This window comes from Corylus avellana, chromosome 6 (assembly GCF_965113065.1).
Source record: "Corylus avellana chromosome 6, dhCorAvel1.hap1.2, whole genome shotgun sequence".
In the NCBI taxonomy this organism is placed as follows: domain Eukaryota; kingdom Viridiplantae; phylum Streptophyta; class Magnoliopsida; order Fagales; family Betulaceae; genus Corylus; species Corylus avellana.
In genome coordinates, this window is record NC_142495.1 from 30,190,835 (window position 1) to 30,213,696 (window position 22,862).

The 22,862-nt window shown below is 39.1% G+C and overlaps 2 protein-coding genes and 1 pseudogene across 3 annotated transcripts; 1 reads left to right on the plus strand and 2 right to left on the minus strand.

Moving 5' to 3' along the window:
- Positions 1-368: 368 nt before the first annotated feature.
- LOC132187472 (Reticulon family protein) lies at positions 369-10,696 on the minus strand. 2 transcript variants are annotated; one of them, XM_059601791.2, is made up of 5 exons: positions 10,364-10,696; positions 2,327-2,507; positions 2,083-2,224; positions 1,519-1,588; positions 369-1,014 (listed from the first exon to the last, which is right to left on the minus strand). In XM_059601791.2, exons 1-5 carry the CDS (start codon positions 10,521-10,523, stop codon positions 848-850), a joined length of 720 nt encoding a protein of 239 aa, XP_059457774.1. In that variant the 5' UTR covers positions 10,524-10,696; the 3' UTR covers positions 369-847. The 2 variants fall into 2 exon arrangements, 1 of the variants encoding a protein (XP_059457774.1); XR_009440833.2 differs by having other exon boundaries at positions 985-1,014; positions 1,519-1,775.
- Positions 10,697-10,941: 245 nt separating this feature from the next.
- On the plus strand, positions 10,942-16,472 carry LOC132187149 (UDP-xylose transporter 3). Its single transcript, XM_059601348.2, has 7 exons — positions 10,942-11,499; positions 13,440-13,624; positions 13,735-13,802; positions 15,017-15,149; positions 15,367-15,528; positions 15,629-15,901; positions 16,044-16,472. Exons 1-7 carry the CDS (start codon positions 11,379-11,381, stop codon positions 16,158-16,160), a joined length of 1,059 nt encoding a protein of 352 aa, XP_059457331.1. The 5' UTR covers positions 10,942-11,378; the 3' UTR covers positions 16,161-16,472.
- Positions 16,473-16,783: 311 nt separating this feature from the next.
- On the minus strand, positions 16,784-20,310 carry LOC132187775 (protein DETOXIFICATION 53 pseudogene; annotated as a pseudogene).
- Between the last annotated feature and the right edge of the window lie 2,552 nt (positions 20,311-22,862).

Here is a 22,862-nt window from a genome sequence, read left to right on the forward strand (position 1 = left end):
TATTGGACTGGGTCATTTTTTTTTGACACATTTATAATTATCGTAGTTCTTCATCTTGCATAATGTGTTTCGTAATTAACATCCACACAGTTCACTCGAAAAAAGGAGAGAAAAGATAATAGCCACTGAATTTTCTAGTCTACCGTTTGCTTTTGAGATAATGTGTCCATTTAGTTTAGCTATTTCAAAACATGTTTGAAAAAATAGTAATCTTAAAATGTAGTTAATAAAAAAACAATTTTTAACAACACATTCAAGAATTTTTATAAAATCAGCAAAAGAGTGTTGTTTCTGTCAAATGCAGTTAATGAAATCGTGGGTTTTTTAAAACGTACTCCTTTCAAACCACCCAATCAGAACACTGCAAATTTATTTAAAACTACACGTTTGGCCATCTTCATCATTGTCAAGGAATTAGTTCTATACATTACAGTGCTGAATGCACCAGCTCTCTCTCATACTCTGCCGCTATGCCACTTCAAGAACCGATAAGAGAAGAAAAGCCGCCTAGTCAAAACTTCCAAATCAACTTACAAGAAACAACAAGAAAATCCTTCCAAATCTACACGTCTATGTACCATGTACACAAACATTTTCTTTTTTCCCTTCTAAATTCTAATGAAAGAAAGGAGGATTTCAGACAAATCCTCCTTTGTCTGTGAAAGAAAGAAAGGAGGATTTCCCTTCTAAAAAGTCCACCAATAATGCACAGACAAATCCAGGGATTTCATTATGGTACAACAAACAGAAAACAACAAAGATACAGGTTGCTTGAGAACAGCATCTGAAACTCCAAAACAGTCCATCGCACACTGTCACACTCATGACTGAAACTAGAATATCAGAGCTATGAATCCTTGTCCTTTGATAAATTCCGGGGGAGTCTGCCAATAACACTTTCATCCACTATTTTATAGTGCTTTGAAAATTGTTGTTGGATCATTCCGCAATACCTATCCACATGCTCTTCATATTTGCTGTAGAAAGCAGGAACTGTTATCGATATGATGGTTCCTGCCACCATCAAATTAGAGAGAAGCTCAAGTCAGGAAAAGAGAGTATAGTTAGTTAAGCGGGACCACGTTCTTGTCGATCTAGGTATGATGGGCATGCAAGAAATGTTAATTGTGTGTTTGGAAGAAAAATATGGATTGTTACACTTGACTCATACTAGCACACAAGCAGGGCCACACAAAACATCCCATGGGGTTCATCACAAAACAGATTTATTGCAATGAAGGTTGAAAATAAGCTCTAAAATCTTGTCCAATGGACAGTACATATGACAAAAGGCCTCAGAGCCATAGCGTGGGGGTGGGAGTGAGGGCACACAATTTGTCTTACTTGTGACATTGTAAAGAAGTGTGCACAGTATGTACATACATATAATGACTTAGAAATGAAAACGTTAGGTTAAAAAAAAAACGTGAGTAGAAGAAACACGCATGAAGAAAGAGTTCACAATTCTAAAAACACTACACAGCACTAGTTTTACAGGTTCAGGATGAACGTGCATACCAATATATGCAAGCGTGAAGAAGGAGAAGAAGCTACCAATGACAGACAAGAGCCACAGACACACAACCACCTGTCAAAAGCATAATAGCATGTGAGAGAATTTCTTAAATCAATCAGTTAAAGACACAATGTAGAATCAAAAGAGAATTTCCATAGTTTCAGTGGGATAAGGATCCCAAGAACTTATTTGAATAGCAGAGAGCTCCATAAGGCATGCAGGGGGTTGGACCCAAATACAGTGGTTTGCAGTACCTGCCCTGCAAACCAAATAGAACAATGTTGAGAGGCGGAGCAGTTTTCCAAATGGAAAATGCTAGTCATTATTTGGGTTTAGGCTCTAGCAAACATTCATGGTCACCCCTGCACTTTGGAAATTTTCCCCACGTCTCTGCTCCCCCTTGGCATCAGTAAACCATTTTAATGGATTCTGACACACAGATCAACTCTCATTTTTACAATAGAAGAATATCCATTATCTATAAATCTTGATTGTCCCAAATTAGCCCCACTAGGTTTGCAACACCTCAGCATCTTTGAATTAGTATTTTGTTAACATAGACTGACCTTGAAAAAAAGTCTAAAATCTTTGCCAAGAGTGATATCGTGAGCCATAAGCAGCACATTATTGATTTTAACACGAAATGATGCTGCAGCATTGTTAACCATTTCCTCCGACAATACTAGCTCCGGTAATGTTTGTAATTGTCTGCTCAAGAATAAAAACAGTTCTCGTGATGAAAATAGTTTCAGTGCTACAATAGCAAAAGGATGTCATCAATATGTAGACCAAGGGTAGATTACTCATTACCTATCTCTAAAAACAGCATAGTTGGCACGAAGAAACAACAGTACAATTAAAATCAGTAACACGTCCGAACACATTGATAAGAACGATAATCCAGACCGCTCAAGGACGATCCAAGCAGCTGTAGCAACAACAATGATGCCAAAAGAAACATTCCGCCGCTTCCACAATAGAATATCAGCAGCTAAAAGGGAAAAACAGAGAAGTAGAGAATAAAGTGCAAGTAAAGCAATATCAACTGGAGGACATATGTAAATATGCAAGAAGGCTGTACCTGGTGAGAAATGACATGACAATTTTTATGACAAGAATGCTGCAAATTTATATATACTAGTTACATAATTTTATGGCAAATTGCATTTCGCTCATTAAAAAAAAATAAAATAAAAAAAAAAAAAAATGGTTCACTACCATTTAAATGCTCAACAAAAGTCTTAATCCAGCTACTTAGAGTAGGTTACAACATCAAACAGACAGAAAGGGCAGGGGGAAGAGAAACCAAAGGATAAACAAGGTCACAGCTTAATAATAGAAGAGTACCAGAAAAACAAAAAAGTTGGGCTGCAAAGGATACTATAATCCATCAAGTGAATCCTCAACAAAGGATTCATTCTCATCTCAGATCACGTGACTTCAACATATCTAAAGTACATCCACCTACTTTTGCATTTACATAAATTGAAAATGTAGCAGACTGATCAATCCATCTAAAAAGGCTGGTCTCAGCAAGCAAATGCAAACTTTCAATCAGAGAAGAGGGAAAAATTTCACCCGTACAATGATAAAAATCCAAAAACAACAATTTTAATTGCATAGAAGGAAGCAACAAAAATCTTAATGCCACTAAAACTTAGATCCAAAATATAGAAATTCTGTATATAACACTTGCATTGCTATAGTGACATTCACTCTGCATTGTCAATACTAACACTCCTGGAAAGTATACACCATAAAAGTCTTTGCAAGGCAAATGAATGCTCAAAGAAACAAAAGCAGACAGCCAACGCTTCAGCCAAACCTAGTCCAACATATAGACAGTGAGTCAACCTGTAAGGCAAACTTTGTGATTTAATCCACTCCTATGACAAGATGTAAATGGTAGCTGCTCCTGCAATATCATCTATAACTAGGATTCACATTGTATCTTGTTTCTTTTTCTGTACCGTTCTTTTTTCTAATTTTTTCAAATAATAAGTATTTCACCGTCCTCTTTGAGTTCAGCCAGTCTTGGGTTGCTTAATTTTTGAGTATCACATAACCGAGTGCCATAACAATAATCAACCAAATCAAGACCTCTCCTCTTTAACTTAATTTTCACATAATCCGATTCTTTTCTATTCATCCGTTTATTCTAGTAGTCTAACATCAAGTATAATTTCACAAATTGGAGTTGAAATTTTGAACCTTCGCAAAATAAGAAACCAAGAAAGATATCCAACTTTGGTAACTAGACGACAAAAGAAAAAAGCTCTCTTCTCTCTCTTCTTTCCCTCATCGGAGGAAGTGTTGAGGAGTGGTTTTTTAGTCTAAGGTGGGTGGCCGGAGGTGGTTAGAATGGGCTTATCAAGGAGATGGTCTATTGAAGCTAAGGATTTTGAGATGCTGGTGAAGGATGGGGAAGCTGGTTTAGAGATTAAGGAAAGAAGCAAAAGGTTGGTGAGGTCAGTGAAGTTGGAAAGTAATGAAGCTGTTTGGTTATCACATATTTTTGAAGAGCTGATCAAAGTGAAGGATTCCAGGGTCTTTCATGATCATTCTAAGCCGGGCTATCCTAGAATACTAGCTCAGAAGTGTTCTAACAGATATGGAAGTTTCTTGGTGATTGAAGAATGTGAGGGAAAGGAGAGGCGCAGGTCAGTTATGATACCGGAAGGGAAGAATCAGAAAGGATGGAGCAAGCTGGAGGCTGAGATTCAGATTGCTATTAGATTCTTTCAACCATTCCTGATGGCTCCAGAAAAGGATGATATGAAGAAAAGAAGGAGCTTTTCTGAGGTGTTACAGGCCACGGTACGTCCGTCGGAGGAACTATTTCTACCTTCGACAGAAACCATCGCTAGAGTTCCGAAATGGTTGTCGGGGGAAACTGGAAAAAATGCTGCGCCAAAGAAGAAGATGAATGTGAACGTTACTGGTCCAGAATCAGGTTCGATAACCATACTTAAACGCACAGATGGTTTACTTCCGGCGACTGCTAAGGGCAAGGAACTGATTGAAGGGGGATGCAAGGAAGTCTCAGGGAGTCAGCGATACATGTTGGAATTTCCGGCCATTCCTTCGCCGGTGCAACCTGTGCCTCCGGTGAAGATTTCTCCGGTGATTCCTGGATTGTTGGGCAGTGGCAATTTGTCGCATGCAGCGCTGGCTGTGCAAGGACGCAACGTACCTGGAGGGACGCACAATTCTGACAATGGACACGTGGAGTTTGGAGGTTTCGAATGCGTCAAATTAAGGAACACTCTGGAAAAGATTCAGCAAGAGATACAAGAATGTCTGAAGCGCATGGCGAAGGGGAAATGTGGGCATTGCGCTTGTGGGCTTTCGGGCCTTGGGCCTGAGCCAACCAACCAAATTGCAATGGAGGGTGTTACTATACAGCCCAAGCAGGTGTTGAGCGGTGGAGAAAGGAATAAGATAAGAGGGAGACAGAAAAAGAAAAAAAGGCCGGTCAGGGTGAAAAAAGTTCAAGTGGGCTGGATGAAGAACGGCGATCCAGGAGCTTCATCGTCCACTGCTGGCCATCAAACAACGATGGGTCAGGCGCCGGGAGGTCCATCGGCGATATCTGCGCGGGGCTTACTAGGAAAAACACCCCCTAATGGTGTGTTGGGGTTGTCCGGCATGAGGGATGGTTTATTACAAGTGGGTCGGCGACAGACAGTGCCGATGGGGAGAGACAAAGCGCCGGAGGTGGTATTGGGCGACGGCAGAGGCTACGAAGCCCAAGAAGATTGGAGGATAGCAGTTCCGGCAGGTAAGGAGTCTCGGGCTTTGGTGGCGGGGGGTGGGTCTGGGTCTCTGGTAGTCCAAGCGGGTTGGGCGACTGGTTCAGACCTCCCGGAAGGGTCTGGGTCAGACCTCCCGGCAGTCACTGCTTCTCCGGAAATGTCGCCTAGACCGAGGACTCCACCCAGTTCTAAGATTGCGGAAGTCTGGGAACAAACAACAGAAAAAGGGGAATTAATTTCTCCCAGGGCAGGATTGGAGGTTGGGTTAGTAGGAGGAAGGGAAGGTTTGGAGGAGGATTGTGAGGGAACTTTGTTGGAATCAAGGAATGAAATGGATAGGGGACCAACTCAAACCAGCTTGGAACTATATAACTCTCCACGTATTGTGGAGAAATCTGCTCCAACTCAGGAAATTCCAGTGGTAGGATTGGAATTAGAGGTATATGAAGGGGAGAATCTTATTCCATTAATGAGTTGCTCAGCTCCGGGAAATAAGGGGAAGAAGGGATCTAAGTCAACAGACAGGGTTTTGAAGCTTGTCAAGGAATTTAGCCAATTCGTGGGAATTACGTGCGATGGGTATGAAGGAAAACTATTGGAGCTGTTTGCGGATATCATTGCAGAAAATGAAAGGAAGGGGGCAGGTGTAGCATCTAATGCGGGAAAGAAAGGATTGAGGGAACTCAATAATTTGGTAAGTTATATCAATTATGAAGGGAGTTCTAGTCGGGTTAGGGCTAAAGGAAGGGCACAAAGAGATAACCCATGAAGCCAAGAATTATTTCTTGGAACGTGAGGGGACTAAATGAGGGCAATAAATGTTTGAAGGTAAGAAATTTACTTAGACAATGGAAGGGGGATATTGTTTGCCTTCAAGAGACGAAAATGAAGTATATTTCCAATGAATTTGTGAGAAATTTATGGGGATGTGTTTATGCGGACTGGGTTTTTGTTGCATCAAAAGGAGCATCGGGTGGAATCTTATTGATGTGGGATAGAAGGGTGGTCACAAAGATTGAGGATTATGTGGGAGAGTTTGTTGCAGCCTGTTCTTTCAAGAACGTAGAAGATGATTTTGTTTGGGCTTTTGCGGGGGTCTATGGCCCGAATTTTGATCACATCAGGCACCGGCTATGGGAGGAGTTGGCTGGTCTTACCAGCTGGTGGAATATGCCTTGGTGTATCGGCGGCGATTTTAATGTGACTCATTTTCCTAGCGAAAGGGCGGAGGGAGCACGCCGTACTCGTGCAATGTCAGACTTTTCAGACTTCATAGCTGAGCAGGGGCTTATGGATCTCCCATTAGCCGGAGGGATGGTCACATGGTCAAATTCTTATTCTCGGTCTAGGATCGATCGATTCTTAGTCTCTCCAGAATGGGAAACTAAGTATCCTAGTTTGATCCAGAAAAGGATGCTTAGACTGTGCTCGGATCATTTTCCCATCTTGCTCGATTGTGACGGCATGACAAGAGGTAAGAGGCCTTTTAAATTTGAGAACATGTGGTTGAAATATGAGGGGTTCGTGGACAAGGTACGGGCTTGGTGGTCCTCTTATAATTTTTCTGGCTCTTCAAGTTTCATCTTGGCTAAAAAACTTAAGGCGTTAAAGGGGGACCTTAAAAGCTGGAACGAGGTGGAATTTGGCAATGTGAGTGCTAGATGCCTAGAAAAAGCGGAAGAATTGAAGGCTATGGAGAATTTGGAGGAAGAGAGGGAGCTCGATGAAGAAGAAAAGGAAAGAAAAAGGGTGATTTCTAGGGAGTTGGAGATTGCTCTTTTACAAGAGGAGATCAGTTGGAAACAAAAGTCCAGAATTAGGTGGCTCAAGGAGGGGGATAAATGTACTAAATTTTTTCATCGAATTGCCAATTCGAACCGGAGGTATAATTCCATTGATTCCATAACCATTAATGGAGCTACTAATTCCAACCAAGACATCATCAAGCAACAAGCGGTGCAATTCTACGAGTCTTTGCTCTCTGAACGTTGCAATTGGAGGCCTAGGGTGGACAATCTTGCGTTTGACTTGCTGGAGGCGGATGAGGCCACTCATATAGAATCTCCTTTCGAGGAAAGGGAGGTGTTGGAGGCGGTAAAAGGTATGGATAGAGATAAGGCCCCAGGTCCGGATGGTTTCTCCATGGCTTTTTTCCAAGATTGCTGGGAGGTGATAAAGGAAGATATTATGGCGGTTTTTTCAGACTTTTATGCTCATGGTAAGTTTGAAAAAAGTCTTAATGCTACTTTCATTTCCCTTATTCCAAAGGTGTCTGGGGCTACTGAATTTAAGGATTTTCGTCCTATTAGCCTTATAAGTGGAACTTACAAGATTATTGCCAAAGGTCTTGCTAATAGGATGAAGAGGGTTGTAGCAAGGGTGATATCAAAGCCTCAAAATGCTTTCGTGAAGGGAAGGCAAATTACGGATTCGGTACTTATTGCAAGTGAATGTCTTGACAGCCGGATTAATTCGGGGGAAACGGGGCTGCTTTGTAAACTGGATATGGAGAAGGCTTACGATCACATAAATTGGGATTTTTTATTATATCTTCTTAGGAGATGTGGCTTCGGCGAAAAATGGTGTTCTTGGATTGAGCGTTGTATTTCAACTGCTTGTTTCTCGGTGTTGATCAATGGCACCCCGTCCGGCTTTTTTAGAAGCTCACGAGGGGTGAGGCAGGGGGATCCCTTATCTCCTTTTTTGTTTGTCATAGTTATGGAGGCGTTTAGCAGGATGATTGGTGCTGCCATTGATTCTGGTTTTATCTCGGGTTTCCCAGTGGGAGGTAACTTGTCTGAGAGGATCATCATCTCTCATCTTCTATTTGCAGATGATACGTTGGTTTTCTGTGGGGCGAATAGTAATCAAATCCGCTCCATTAAAGCATTACTTATTTGCTTTGAAGCCGTTTCTGGTCTGAAGGTAAATATGGCTAAATCAGCTTTGATACCGGTAGGGGATGTGGAAAATGTGGGAGACTTGGCTGGGATTTTGGGCTGTGGTGTAGCTACTCTACCTTTGAAATATTTGGGACTCCCTTTGGGTGCGTGCTTCAAGGCCAAAAACATTTGGGATGATACTTTGGAAAAGATTGAGCGCAGGTTAGCAAGTTGGAAAAGGTTGTATCTTTCCAAGGGAGGAAGGGTCACTTTGATCAAGAGCACACTTTCTAATCTTCCCACTTATTTATTATCCCTCTTTCCATTACCTGCTTCTGTGGCCAAGCGAATAGAGAAGCTCCAACGTGATTTTCTTTGGGGTGGTTTAAACGAAGAATTCAAATATCACTTGGTTAGTTGGGATAAGGTATGCTCTCCTATCAACAAAGGTGGCTTAGGGATCAGGAAGTTGAGAGTCTTCAATCAAGCCTTATTAGGAAAATGGCTATGGCGTTATGCGCACGAGAGAGAGGCTTGGTGGAGAATTGTGGTGGATGCCAAGTTTGGTTCCGCATGGGGTGGATGGCATTCTATTGACAACACCGGGTCTCATGGGGTGGGTCTTTGGAGGCATATTAGAAGAGGGTGGCGAGTGTTTTCTAAATATACTAAATTCGACCCAGGAGACGGATCCCAAATCAGATTTTGGGATGATGTTTGGTGTGGGGAAATGACCCTCAAGGAAGCATATCCAGGCCTATATAACATAGCTAATGCAAAAGATGCATCCATTGCCGATAATTTGGAGTTTATGGGTGGAAATCGTCAATGGAATGTTAGCTTCCTTCGATCGATCCATGATTGGGAAGTGGAAGTGCTAGCATCGTTCTACTCTACGTTATATTCTCACAAGTGGAGTAGGGGGGGGGGGGGGTGGACAAAATTTGGTGGATCCCGTCGAGAAAAGGGAAGTTCGATGTTAAATCATTCTACAATATCTTGGTAAGCAAAGAAGCAAGTCCGTTTCCTTGGAAGAGTATATGGCGCACCAAGGCTCCTTCGAGAGTGGCTTTCTTTACTTGGACAGCGGTGTTAGGGAAGATTCTCACACTTGATAATCTCAGGAAAAGGAATATCATAGTGATTAATAGATGTTGCTTATGCAAAGGTGATGGGGAGTCTATTGATCATATTTTCCTTCATTGTGAGATTGCTCGTTCCTTATGGCAGGCCATCTTCAGTCGTTTTGGGTTGTCTTGGGTAATGCCTAGTAAGGTGGCTGGCCAGCTTGCTTGTTGGCGGACGGGAGGTCGATCTAGGAGTGCTGTCGTGTGGAAAATGGTCCCTCTATGCATTATGTGGTGCCTTTGGTTAGAAAGGAACGAGAGATGCTTTGAGGATGCTGAGAGGTCTTTGGAGGAGATCACGGCTTTCTTTTTCCATACTCTTTACACTTGGACAGCGGCTTGGCTCGCTCCTATAGTTATTAGCTATCTTGATTTCCTTGTTCTTTTTTCTTCTAGCTAGTCGTTTCCCTTGTATACTCCCTGTGTACTAGGGTTGCGCCCCTCTGCGCTTTTGATATATAAACATTACTTATCAAAAAAAAAGAAACCAAGAAAGACCCTTTGAACAAAGTAATATATTTTGCCACTACCTTCTCCATTCATGATTGCTCCATTCAATTGTACCTCACGGCTGTCAACTTTCGAATTATCTAAATTTTTTGAAAAAAAAAAACTTACATCATCCTGAATGACAATTGACAAACCAAGGAAAGACATATGATTTCTCAAATAAATTACGTGAACATAGTACCCAAAGTCAGAGTGGCATAATACCCAACTTTGTACTTCTTTCAGCCCAAAATCCCCTTGATCTCTAAAACCCAGATGTATGGGAAGCTAAGGGTCATCAACTAGTGCTGATCGCACCTAAGTGGTGTCCTAGGAATGTAAGGGACGCTATTAAACACGAATAAGGAAAGAAAAAGAAACAAATGAAAAACATACAGAAGAAAGATATCAATGTATACAGCTATATACGAACAACGATAATCTACCCATGAAAGCCCACTTCACCTGACACCCAACTCTATTCTTCATTAGAAGTAAGTCAAAACTCCCATCAATCAAACAATCAGAAAGAAGACCCGCAATTGTTTCAAATTAAACTTCAGAAATGAAAGAAATAAGTGAGAAAAATCTTACCTTTACCTCCACCCATACACTGGTGGACTGAGGCTTGTCGACCAAACAATCGGAACCCTGACCCTCCTGAGCTAACTGACGACGCTGATGATGTGCTAGCCGTGGCCTTCCTTGCATCCCCGTCACCCTCTACGTTACATAAATCCTGTGAATTTTCCATGAAACCCAAAACCAAGACAACCCAGAGAAATTGCAAATTCAGCCCCAAAGGGAACCCAAAAAAAAAACAGTTCCAAACTTTTTCAGAGAATGTTCTCGAAATTGGGCAATTAAAAGCTGGGCAACTTTTTCTTTTCCCGAGAGAAAATGACCCAAGATAGGTTCTGTTCTGCAGTCTGGAGTCTCTGGACTTTGTAGTCTTCAACTTTCGCTGTTTTAACTTTTAATATGACGTGTGAAATTGCTGAAAAAGAAAAGAATTTTCTAACAGCAAAACGACGTCGTGGAGAGACCGACACAAACCCACTAGGGCCACTACCACTCGCCCTCTGGTTATACGGAAAGCGCGTTAGTTTTATCTTTGCCTACAGTGGCGTATATCTTTGCATAATGCATTATTTGCCTGATTGGTCTCCCATATATACAGCTTTCAAAGCCAACCGTCAGTACGCCCACCTGGAAAAGAAAGGCTACGAAGTCCAACACCACGACGCAAGCGCATCGATCCAAACCCAAAGATTAGTTTTCAGATTTGGGATTGTATAATATAATGCTTGTTCGTTAGGTTGGGTGTGTTTGTACCGCCAATTGCGCAATTTATACAGAGTCTCCTATAGTCCCAAGTTTTAACTTATTACCAAAGTGACTGGCTGACCGCCTAACAAAGTTTATCACAAGCGTTCCCTTTTCATCACATTCTTTTCCTTACATACCCATCAGATCTAAAGCTTTTAATTTTCCCAAACACTGGTTGATTCTTGTTTTTTTTTGTGTGTGTTGTGGTTTGTTAGAGTGAAATCTGGAGGGGAAAGGATTGGTTTTACTGATTGAAGGAATAATAGAAAAGAAAAAAGAGATGGGTGAGGGTGAGCGGTTTCAGCTGGGGACAGTTGGGGCGTTGACCCTGTCGGTAGTTTCATCAGTGTCCATCGTGATCTGCAACAAGGCTTTAATCAGCTCATTGGGTTTCCATTTCGGTATGTTTTTTCCATTTTTTCCATTTTACAACCTCTTCCTCTGCTAATTATGTTGGCCAAACATAATTGGTCTTTCAATTCTTTGCCAAGTGACAACCCGTTAATGGATTATAGTCAAATATATATAGCTGTCTGTTTCATTCAAAGATTGTGACTTTATTGGATTTGCTTCTTTGTTTGTACCGCGATTGTTATTGATATGGTTAAAGGTTAAGGCTCTAAGTGGCTTGATGAGGTTGGCGAGGCATGACTTGTTTATGTACTAAACAAGGGGGACTGATTTATGTTATTGGATTGCAAATTAGGCATTAAATTTGTCTAGATCTGCTCTGAGTTTTTTCTTTTTTTCTTTTTTTCTTTTTTTAGAGGAGATCTGCTCTAAGTTGCCCTAGGAAGCACTGATAATGCTATGGGATATGCATACGATAAGAGATGGACATCTTGATACCGTATTTATTAGAAAAAAAACAGTATATGCTACAATTGGGACACTCTAATTAATGAATAATTAAAATATATGTTTTTGGATTTGACCCCAACGTATTATAGCTCAAATTTGGGATATTCAATGGCAGCTTCGGTTCTTAAGTCTCTTTATTTTTTTCCTTTTAACTTAATAATAAGGCAAAAGAAATGCTAGATATTATAATTCTATCGAAAAATTTATCTAATAAGGCTGACGTGACAATTCCAACTAACCCGTAAATTAATCCTTGTTAAATAATAAAAAAAGATCCAACGGTCGATTTGAAGTGTTACGTCAACATTGTTGGACAATTATAGAATAAAAATATGGTATCTAACATTATTCATACAACAAAGTTAATTGAAAGTTATTAAACAACTCATGAGAAGTCTCGCCTATAGGTAACAATTACTACTTATGGATAAGGGCACTTAATGATATTTTGACTTTACTTATTGATACATAAGTTCGCTCTTGATTTGCTAGGTGTTTCCTCTTGTATATTCTTTGTGTGCTTGGATTGCGCCCCTTGCGCTTTTAATGAACCTGCTTTTACTTATCGAAAAAAAAAAAACTTATTGATAAATAAGGGTTCTTACTAACCAAGCTATGGCGACCGAGGATTTTTTACTGATGAGCATGGAAATTTTTTCTACCAAGTATCCTTAGAAGAACCCCTCACATTTTTAATAAGAAAATTTCATGCTGGACCCAAGCATCCTGCACGTTTTGGAGGTGTAATCTGGCATATCCAAACTAAATTCAGTCCTTTAATCCTGGAACAGATATCAGATGCATAACCTATTGTTTCCTGACAATCCATGTCCTATATCTATCAGTATATCTTCCTAGGCATAGTCTAATAAATTCATTTTTGATATTTATGATAGCATATTAGCTTGACTAGTTCCAGTAGATACGAAAATAAGATTATTGAGTGGTAGATACTTATTCTCATAACTGGAATACTTTGGAATCCCACTACTACAATGAAAGACATAAGAGGGTAACCAGTTTCTTTCTATCTAAATATGAAGAAATCGCAAGGTTCATATCCGTAGTTTCTTGTGAAAGTAAGAGTCTACTCATCCAGTAATCACTGCAGGTTTTGAGTTTTCTCAATTTGTTCCCTAGGATTGTCCTCTCCTGATGAATTTACGATATCACTTTGCTGGTCTAGATCCCTGCCGCCTGTATCAGGTCAAATGTGGGGGAGTTATGGTAGGCAATGACAAGGCAACGCCTTGATACCAACCAATCAGTAAGCACAAATGTGGTTGCCTAGGTGTTTTGCTAGGAGCGCATGAGTTTGACTGTGGTTAAAGCCCAAAACTAGATTTTCCTTTCCAGAAGAATGTTTGGAAAGATTTAGTCTCATTCTGATTGGATTATCATAGTTGTGATGATGATATTTACTTTGTTCAACCTTACTTTTTAAGGTGTAATAAGATCTTGTGTCCTCATTTTCGTGCAGCTACAACTTTGACAAGCTGGCATCTTCTAGTCACCTTTTGTTCTCTTCATGTGGCTTTAAAGGTGAAATTGTTTGAACACAAACCTTTTGATCGAAAAGCTGTAATGGGCTTTGGTATTCTAAATGGGATCTCCATTGGACTTTTGAATTTGAGCCTAGGTTTCAATTCTGTTGGATTTTATCAGGTACTATTGTTATTTTTTGCTCTATTTTGACACTTGATTTTCATATCCTTTGTTCTTTCAGCATTTTTCCCAAGATTCTGAACTACTCTTGCTGTTTTTTCTCAATCCAGATGACCAAGCTGGCAATCATCCCTTGCACTGTTTTCTTGGAGACCCTTTTCTTTGGGAAGAGATTCAGGTTTTTCTTGAGACACTTTTTCCCTCCTATGACTATGATGCTGACAACGGATGTTCTCATACTTATCTATAATAATTATTAGTTCATCATGAAGTTGGCCATTACTCCCTGTCAGCTACATTGTCTTCACTTGAATCTGAAATTTCCCTTACTTTGGGCTACATTTGTTGAGACTGTGTGCTAGTAAGTAGTAACCTTTTTAGGGTACTCTCCAAAATTTGATGATTTAGTTGCAAGTATCATCTCAAACTATAGCAGCCTCCTGTTTATGATTGTATATCCCAAGGAATGGGGTTGAAAACCATTGCAACCTCCTATTTTGTTTTTAATGCACGTCATGGTATCTTCGGTTATTATATTATTGATATTTGTTACCATCGCAGCCTCCTGTTTATGATTGTATATCCCAAGGAATGGGATTGAAAACCATCACAGCCTCCTATTTTGTTTTTAATGCATGTCTTGGTTATCTTCGGTTATTATATAACTGATATTTGTTACTAATTTTTCATGGTCACTCGTTTGTTCAACTTTGATATATAATTGTCTCTGGATTGTCTTGTGCAGTTACAACCAAAAAGTAGTTCTTTGTTTGTGATAAAAATTAATTATTATGATTCATGGACATCAAATATTTGTCTCCCCCCCAAAACTTTTATGGAGTTACAATGCATTTCTTCAATACATAATACCAACTATTTTCTGTATTTATTTAAACCCTTCTTTAGCATTTAGTGCTATCTAGGGTCATGCAATCATAGGCTGTCATGTATTTTCTTTTCCCTTAACTCACATGTGGTTCAGCCGTTTTTGTCACTGTAATGCTTTCCTACCTGAATTAGAATGTTTTTTGGTAATGACCAGTCTTTGCTGCTCTCAGCTGGCAAACATTTACCAAAGCTATCTATACTTTAGTAATTGTTGCAGTAGGATTTCCTATCCTCGTTATAGATATCATGATTGCTGCTGTTTCTGACCTGCATTTCAATGCTTCAAGCTCTTCTTGTCTAGCCTTTTAATTAGTAGAGCATGGATTGCTCAAATTGTCTCCTCAACTGCAGCTGTCTTTAATTACGTCCACATACATGTTATCTATTGTCTGAACCATGTTAGATTCATTTTTGGTTTATTCAACTCTGAAATAATCTGGTTTCTGATTTCTTTATCTAAGTAAAATTGTACTGACACGTTCTTTACTCTCATTACTATTGCAGTAGGAGTATTCAATTTTCACTCATTATCCTCCTTCTGGGTGTTGGGATTGCAACAGTCACTGATTTGCAACTCAATGCTCTGGGTTCTGTCTTATCTCTCCTTGCAATTGTTACAACATGTGTGGCTCAAATTGTATCCTCAATGAAGTCACCTTAATTGAAGATTTATCTAAACACTCTCACCTTTTATCATTAATCATTGAGACGTGCATCGTGTTAAATTAAAATAATTTAATCTTTCAAGGTACAGGAATTGATGCTATAGTCTCTTAACCTTTGCTAGCAATATTCTTGCATGGAGACCACACTTGTATTATATCTTGTTTAAGATCTTAATTAGTCCATTTCAGATGACCAATACCATCCAGAAGAATTTTAAGGTTTCTTCAACCCAACTTCTATATCAATCTTCTCCATATCAAGCAGGCACCTTGTTGATCTCTGGCCCATTTTTGGATGCGTTTTTGACTAATCAAAATGTATTTGCATTCAAATATACAACTCAAGTACTGGTGAGAATAAAAAAATTCTGAAGCACCAAACCTTTTTTTTTCTTTTCCTTTTCTCCTTATCTTTCAATCTATTCTCAAATATTCACTTCCTCTATTACAGGTGTTCATCATTCTATCTTGCCTGATATCTGTCTCTGTAAATTTTAGCACATTTCTCGTAATTGGAAAGACATCTCCAGTCACCTATCAGGTTCTTGGACATTTGAAGACATGCCTGGTGTTGGCATTTGGTTATGTCTTGCTTCATGACCCATTTAGCTGGAGGAATATTTTAGGGATTTTGATTGCATTAATTGGGATGGTCCTATATTCTTATTTTTGCACTCGTGAGAGTCAGCAAAAAACTACTGAAGCAGCAGCACAATCAATTCAGGTTCTAGCCACTTTATTAATTCTTTTGTCTAATTCTAATAATATTTCATGCTTTGCTTCCTAGACATTTCATCCACCATTTGTTAAAATTTGTGCCAGCGTGCTTTATGAAACCTTTTCCTTTATGTTCTGAATGATGCCAGATAGTGGAAGGTGAATCTGATCCTCTGCTGAATGCTGAAAATGGTAAAGGTGGATCAACTGATGCTGTTGTCCCAAAAGCCCCTGTATGGAAGTCAAACAAAGATTTGGATGCATGAAGGATTTTCATACACCTAAGAGAAGCAGTTGAAACTTGAGATTAATGATGATATCTGTGGCATAAAAGGTTTTCCATGACTTCTCAAATTTGCACAGGTGTGAGCCCTTCTTTTCCTTACGCGTGGTTTAGTGGTATATTAAGTTGATATTCCGATAATTAGATCAAATGAGGAATGAATATAGTGGGTATTGTTGTTTTTCCTGACAAACAAATACGGTTCAGCTTTGTAATCAATTTTTAATGAAATTTTATCATCTGTTATATGAAAAATTGAATTCTCTGCATTCTTTAATGAAATATAAGTTTTGCATTGGGTTGTTTATTATTATTCATTTATAGACGAGGATATTAGCCTTATTTTTTTGGGTCCATGGAGGCCACTTGGACCTATGGGCTAAAAAATAGGAAGTAGCCTTCTCCCACACTTGGATTTGATCCAGGGTCTATGGTATGATCTTGTTCCATATCTGCTTTACTATATTTAATACCCTTATCTTCTCTTCAAATAAAAATCTGACAATAAAGTAGACAAGAAAAAAAAAAAGGAAAAAAAAAAAAAAAAAAAAAGAGAGGAAGGGGGAAGGAGGAGGGGGGTAACAATAAGAGGATATTTATGGCTTTAGAAAGTCTACAACTATCTCATCTCATGATACAAGGAGTTTATTTTTGCAACCTGTAGAGACCGAAAATCAGCTAAGGAGATTGGCTTCCAAATCATTATGGTCACTTTCAGTGGCCTGAGTGAGTTCCTTGGCCCTCTTAGCTTGGTGCTTCCAATCAGTTGAAACCAAAGTATAGATCATCATGCACAAGCATGAAATCTGAGCTGCTGCAAGACCAAACCACAACCCCATAAAGCCCATCTTGAGTCTAAAACTCATGAGAGCTGCAACTGGCAAACCAATTAGGTAGAAAGAGCCAAAATTAATACAAGCACCCACCTTTGCCCGTGCAGAGCCTATGAGGATTCCACATGCAGCTGTCTGGGGACAATTACCTAGCTCACAAAAGCCTAATATGGGAAGGGCGATTGATGTTAAAGCAAGTACATGTGGTTCACGTGTAAACAGCTTGCCCCACTCATCCCTCACTGCAACTGTGAAAGCGAAAGCCAGAAGGCTGCAGACAACTGCCACAATGAGTCCAATTATGGTTGTCCGCCGCGCCCGTGCAGGCTGCCCAGCCCCCAACTCGTGGCCAACACACGTTGTTAAACCCAAGCTAAGAGAGTGCGGAAACACATAGATCAATCCTGTTGTTTGTATCAGGACTCCCATTGCAGCCACGCTTGCCTGTGGATCACTAAGTAGGCCACACAGTAGCAGCATTATTTCATACCACCACCACTCCAAACAGACAGCGAGTACACTTGGCACCGCAAGGGCTAGCAATGGTTGCCAGCCTTGAGAGCATAAACTTTTTGCTTTCCCATCCCAAGGTTTTAGTGCTGTCCTTGATTGGAAAAGGTATACTAGCAAACCAACGTACAAGTTTAAGGTAGTCCAGGCTGAGGCTAGAGCAACACCCTTCGTCCCCATATTTAGATATGTTACAAGGCAGTAATTGATAGGGAGATGGAGAATCATGGCACAAACAGCAGATACAGTGAGGGGTTTGGTTAGACTTTGTGTCCTTAAGAAGATCCTTAAGGGATGGAGGAGAGCTTGGGCTAGCAAATCAGGAAGGGAATATGTTATATAAACCTTGGCCACAGATGTAATGTTTCGATCCTGACCTAACCATATAAGGATGGGCTCCATGTTTAACCACAATAGAGAAATCGGAATCACTGCAAGAAAGAGGAGACAGAGAGTCCTTTTATATGTTTGGCAGAGAACTTCCCATTTTTTGGCTCCATAAGCTTGACAACATATTGGTTCCATCCCCATGGCCAGGCCTTTCAGAACAGAGTAGCCTGTGATATTGGCAAATCCAATTGAAAGTGAGCCCCCAGCTAACTCAGTGTTCCCAAGATGTCCCAAGAATAACATAGAGATGATCGACTTGGGGTATAAAAGCAGGCTTGATACTACTATGGGGCATGCAATTTTACAAAGTGATATCAGCTCCTCTGCTACCTGCATTAAGTCAATCACAATATTAGGTAACTCAAAAATGTTGACATGTGAGCACTCTTGGATTAAAGTTTGCAAAATGCGATGGGTTGTAAGGCATTTGTTCAAAATTGACATACCATAATGCTAAGAAAACTGATAACCATGCAGAAAAATGCACTTCTTTTCTCAAATATTCCTGTCGGTGGGATGAACACGCTTTTTACTGTTTTGAAATAATTAGGGTTTTCTTGGATTCTCCCTTAACACCTCCTTCAGATTAGGATACTCTTGTAACCCCAGAACCATCCCTTACTGGACCATTATTGCCTATAACATGAATACCTTGAAATACGCCTCCATAAGTCAATGTACTCTGTTCCAGCCTCAAAATAGATGATACTCACCATAAAAGTATCAAAAGAAAAATTGGTTCTGTATTATCAATGGAGAAGCACACCGCCAAGCACGTGGTAGGCAGTTGCAGAAGCTGACAAATGTGGGTAGTTGGAATTTATTCATTCAATGAAATTTGTGGCAATACAATCACGTGTCAAACGCATCCTAGTCAAGCTTAGGAGGGCTTTTTGGTGAGATGAAATAGTGATTTTGCTTCATCTGTTTGGAAAGATATCGCATCTATATTTGCCAACCTGGTCACAAGCAAGTGATTGGAATTGTTGCCATTTATTGTCCTAGATTTTACTTTTGTATAATTGCACCATCTTTATTCCTACCTTCCCTCTTTGGCATCTTGCAGTTTACTAATTATGGCTTTCAATGGGTTGAAATCCTTGTTTATGTTGGTGAATGGATATCCAGGCTGTGAATCATACCATACAATAGTTTGATCATGGAATTAACCATTGGTGTGGACAGCGGCTCTCTGAATTGTTTTGAGATATTCTATTGGAAGTCTAATACACCATTGCATGTAAATTAGTGTTTGGACCCTGGAAATTTTTTGTAGAACTCTTGATGGTTGATTTTTGGTGTATTTGGATGATTTTGTGTATCAATGTTTTCAGTAAGCTTCAAATAGGCTTTGATAAGAATGCTTTGCGCTTGTTTATCATGTTATAGGGATAGTCTGATTCTCTTGAAACTTACTCAAGATGGGGAAATCATAAGTTGGTGTTAGGTGAGGAAAAAGACTATTGCCAAAAGATGGCAATTTTGAGTAGTTTCATTGAAGTTGGACAGCTTTCAGTTGAAATGCCGCAGACGCCAAGTAACTTTGATAATAATGTGGTCCGTCCTATAGTTGACTTCTCTCTTGCTGAATCTGTCAAGATTTGGTTTTTGGTCCTGTGATGATTTTACTAAATTTTGCATTGCATTTACTCATCTGCCATCAGCAAATTAGATCTATAGTGCTGGACCACAAATTATGTGCTTTGCATCGTTTGGGTTGTCTCCAGATTTTGCAACACAAATTCTAAAGGGAAGCTAAACAAAGGGGACTGCTTTGTTTTGGTCCCAATTACTAACTGCAAAAACCTTTTTGTGGTGTACATCAGACTGATACTCCTTGGGTCACGTGAGAGAATTTTTACTTTCATATATATGTTTCTTACCATGTAATTGTTATTCTTTGGGAAGAAGCTGTTCACATTAAATACGATGGCTTGGGGTGGCAGCATTTGTGGTGATTAATCCACATATAAAGGAACACAAGGTGAATGGGGAATTGAGAGATACCCCAGTTGAGGTTGCTAGAATGCTAGTATACCTGCTACGCTTTTGCTGGAAACTGAGGGGAAAATCAAGGCAAGAATTGCTTGGAAGTTGGTTGCAAAGCCAGAGAGGGAGAGAATCCGGCTCAGAGGGAGCAAGCTCAAATAGGAATTCCCAGACCTGGAAAAGAAAAGACATTTAGCCTAGGAAATTTAATTACACACAACAAATATTATTAACTTGATGGCATAAATAGGAAACTTTATATTTGCATAATACGATGGTGACCTTTTTGGCCCTTATGATTTTTAGTCAAATGTATGTGTGTCCATATATGCATGCGCGTGCGAACGAGATACGAGATGACGAGCCAAGTTCCTTGTCCTTGTCTATCTCAATTGAGTTCTACTTGCCCATGCCATGCCCCTTTGACTTAAAGAAGAAATAGAATACCCAAATATAATATGATTGAAAATAACTTTGTTTATGTTTGTTAATATTGTATTGGGGAGCTTTCTTTTTCTTTTTTCTTTTTTTTTTTCTTGGGAAAAAGTGGGTCTAACGTGACATAGAAGTGAATTTTTTTTTTTTTTTTGGGTGTGTTCTAAAGAATGATTTGTGTTTTTGGTTGTTTGAGTAGAGGTATTAATTCGTATTCGCATGTCAGGTTCAAGCCGCTTTAATGCATTGATATAGTACTATATATGTCAATTTTAACTTGACCCATTTAATTAAACGGGTTTGACCATTCAACTCTAATCTACTAATTTCGTGTTGGGTTTCACGGGTAGTGTAAAAAATTGGCAGTCCTTATGTTGGTTGTTGGGTTTGAGTCGTGCTAAGATATTGGTATAAGATTATAGTCAATTTTAACTAAATCCATTTAATTAAATAGGTTCAATTCATCAACCATAACCCATTAATTCTTTGTTGGGTCTCTGTTGAGTTTGCAAGTCGAATCAAAAATTGTCAAACCTTTTCTTTGAGTTAAGAACAGATAATAAAGTAATCAACATAAGAGAAAATAAGTGGAGATGAAGTGGTACCTTGATCTTGAGCTGCCACCTAAAGATTTTTCCTTCTGCTCTTTCTATGTTGTCACCGCCACTTTTATCCCCATTTTTTGAAAGGTTATTATGTGACACTGCTTGGGATTCGGTTGAAGTGTCCATTGTCAAAGATGTTGCTATGGAAGAGACTAACACAATGAAGTCTAGCTTGTTCCCATGCCATTTTATATACAGTTGCGCATGCTTGTGGAAAGCAGAGTCCACTATAGAGCAACCTAAATGTTCTCGAATGAGTATTGTCGCCTTCGATACAAAATGACAGTCTGTCTCTGGTTCGTGTCTATGCAAAAATATTTGAAGCATTAGTAGAAAAAGATTGGAGTAGGGGCGTTGGGAGACGAAAACAAAGGTGAAAGGGTCAAGAAATATGTCTCCCTCTGCTATGAAAACTCTGTTTTATGGTAAAGTACAGAAATGGGATGTTATTTTAGAAGCAGTGAGAAGATCACATACTTTAATAATTAGCTAGACCCGAAGTTGGCTACAAACTTAGAACTATATAGATGCCAATAGATTGCCATTGGCGTACTCCCTTGTTCATACCGGTCTGGTTGAGTGTTTGCGCGGCCATCTTGGGTTGGTCAAATAGTCAATCTCTTTTTTAAAAAAAAATAATTAATTAATTTTATTTTTATTTTTTATATAAGTAAAGCTCTACATTTATGATGTCAGTGATGATGCCAACCCACTTATTCTTAAATTGAGCCTCTAAGGCTCTGGGCTGGGCCCGTTATTTATGGCTTGGCTTGTTTGAAGATGAGCCTGAATTGAAAAGCCTTCAAGAAGATCTTGTTTAGCTTTCAGAATATTAAGGCCCAGTCTTATTTTCTTTTCTCTAAGCAAAAGAAAAAAATCTTTTTTTTCTTTCTTTTCTCTAAGCAGAGAGAGATACATAATAGGAAAAAAAAAAGGGCAAAAAGAGATACAAAATAACGAATTTTAAAGTTTCTTAAATTTTATTAAAAGTTCATAGATAAGCCATGATAATGCAGTTGATCGCACCATAAATTTTAGGCAACAAATGCCTAAAAGAAAGAGTAAGAACGGTCGAAACTTTGCTAAGGTGTTAGGGGAAAAAATCCTTGATACTTAAGTTAATAAGGATAAAATTGTTAAGAGAGTAGGAACTCGACTGATTATAATAAAAATGTACTTGAAATTATTGTATGCCTTCCATATATGTGAAGTGTCTACTAACAGGTACTGCCTTAACCGAAATCTGTGTTCTTGTTGATGGGCTACAACACTACTCGAACATGGCAATTTTTTTGCTTGCTAGTAAGTTGCAACCGTTGTCAGTTGTATCACATTACATGTTTATAGTCATACTAAACACATTATCAAGTTTCTTGCCACGAATAATGGGACTTTAAAGATAAAATAGCAAGGCAATTATCCTTTGAGCCACATTCGTCGTTTTTGTTTTTCTTTTGGTAGGCACTTTCTTTGTTGTTTTTAAAGCAATTATTATGTTGGCACATTAACTTCTATTGCCCGATCAAGATCCACAATGAACTTGATTATCTCGGGCCAAATCATGAGCTCTCGAGCCTTTATTTTAAAAATGAGCTGATCAAATGAATATTTAGTATATCAAGCAAAAAATATATATTAAATTATTAATGTCGTGCGCCAAATTTCCGAATTTTTGTGATTTTTTTTTTTAATAAAATGAATTTTTATTAACCACTTGACAATTTATGTGCCAAAAAAAAAACACAAGACTAAAATTGCCCTTTCCAACTTTGGAAAGAGAACACAGGAAAAATAACAAAAATAAGAGTAATAAGGCTCTTCATGTCTATTTATCTTACTCATTTTACACGGCGTTTTCTTTAAGTATGACATATCATATTTTAAGTGGCTTTTCATATCAACCACCTTAAAAATAATCACTTA

Bases quoted from the DNA above. Each gene is read 5' to 3' on its own strand.
- LOC132187472 (XM_059601791.2), bottom strand. From the start codon at position 10,523: ATGGAAAATTCACAGGATTTATGTAACGTAGAGGGTGACGGGGATGCA. The intron at 2,225-2,326 runs GTAATGAGTAAT...ATTCTTGAGCAG, and splicing joins TATGCTGTTTTTAGAGATAG to ACAATTACAAACATTACCGG. The intron at 1,015-1,518 runs GTATGCACGTTC...TGATGGTGGCAG, and splicing joins CTTCACGCTTGCATATATTG to GAACCATCATATCGATAACA.
- LOC132187149 (XM_059601348.2), top strand. From the start codon at position 11,379: ATGGGTGAGGGTGAGCGGTTTCAGCTGGGGACAGTTGGGGCGTTGACC. The intron at 13,625-13,734 runs GTACTATTGTTA...TTCTCAATCCAG, and splicing joins ATTCTGTTGGATTTTATCAG to ATGACCAAGCTGGCAATCAT. The intron at 15,150-15,366 runs GTATCCTCAATG...AGTCCATTTCAG, and splicing joins CAACATGTGTGGCTCAAATT to ATGACCAATACCATCCAGAA.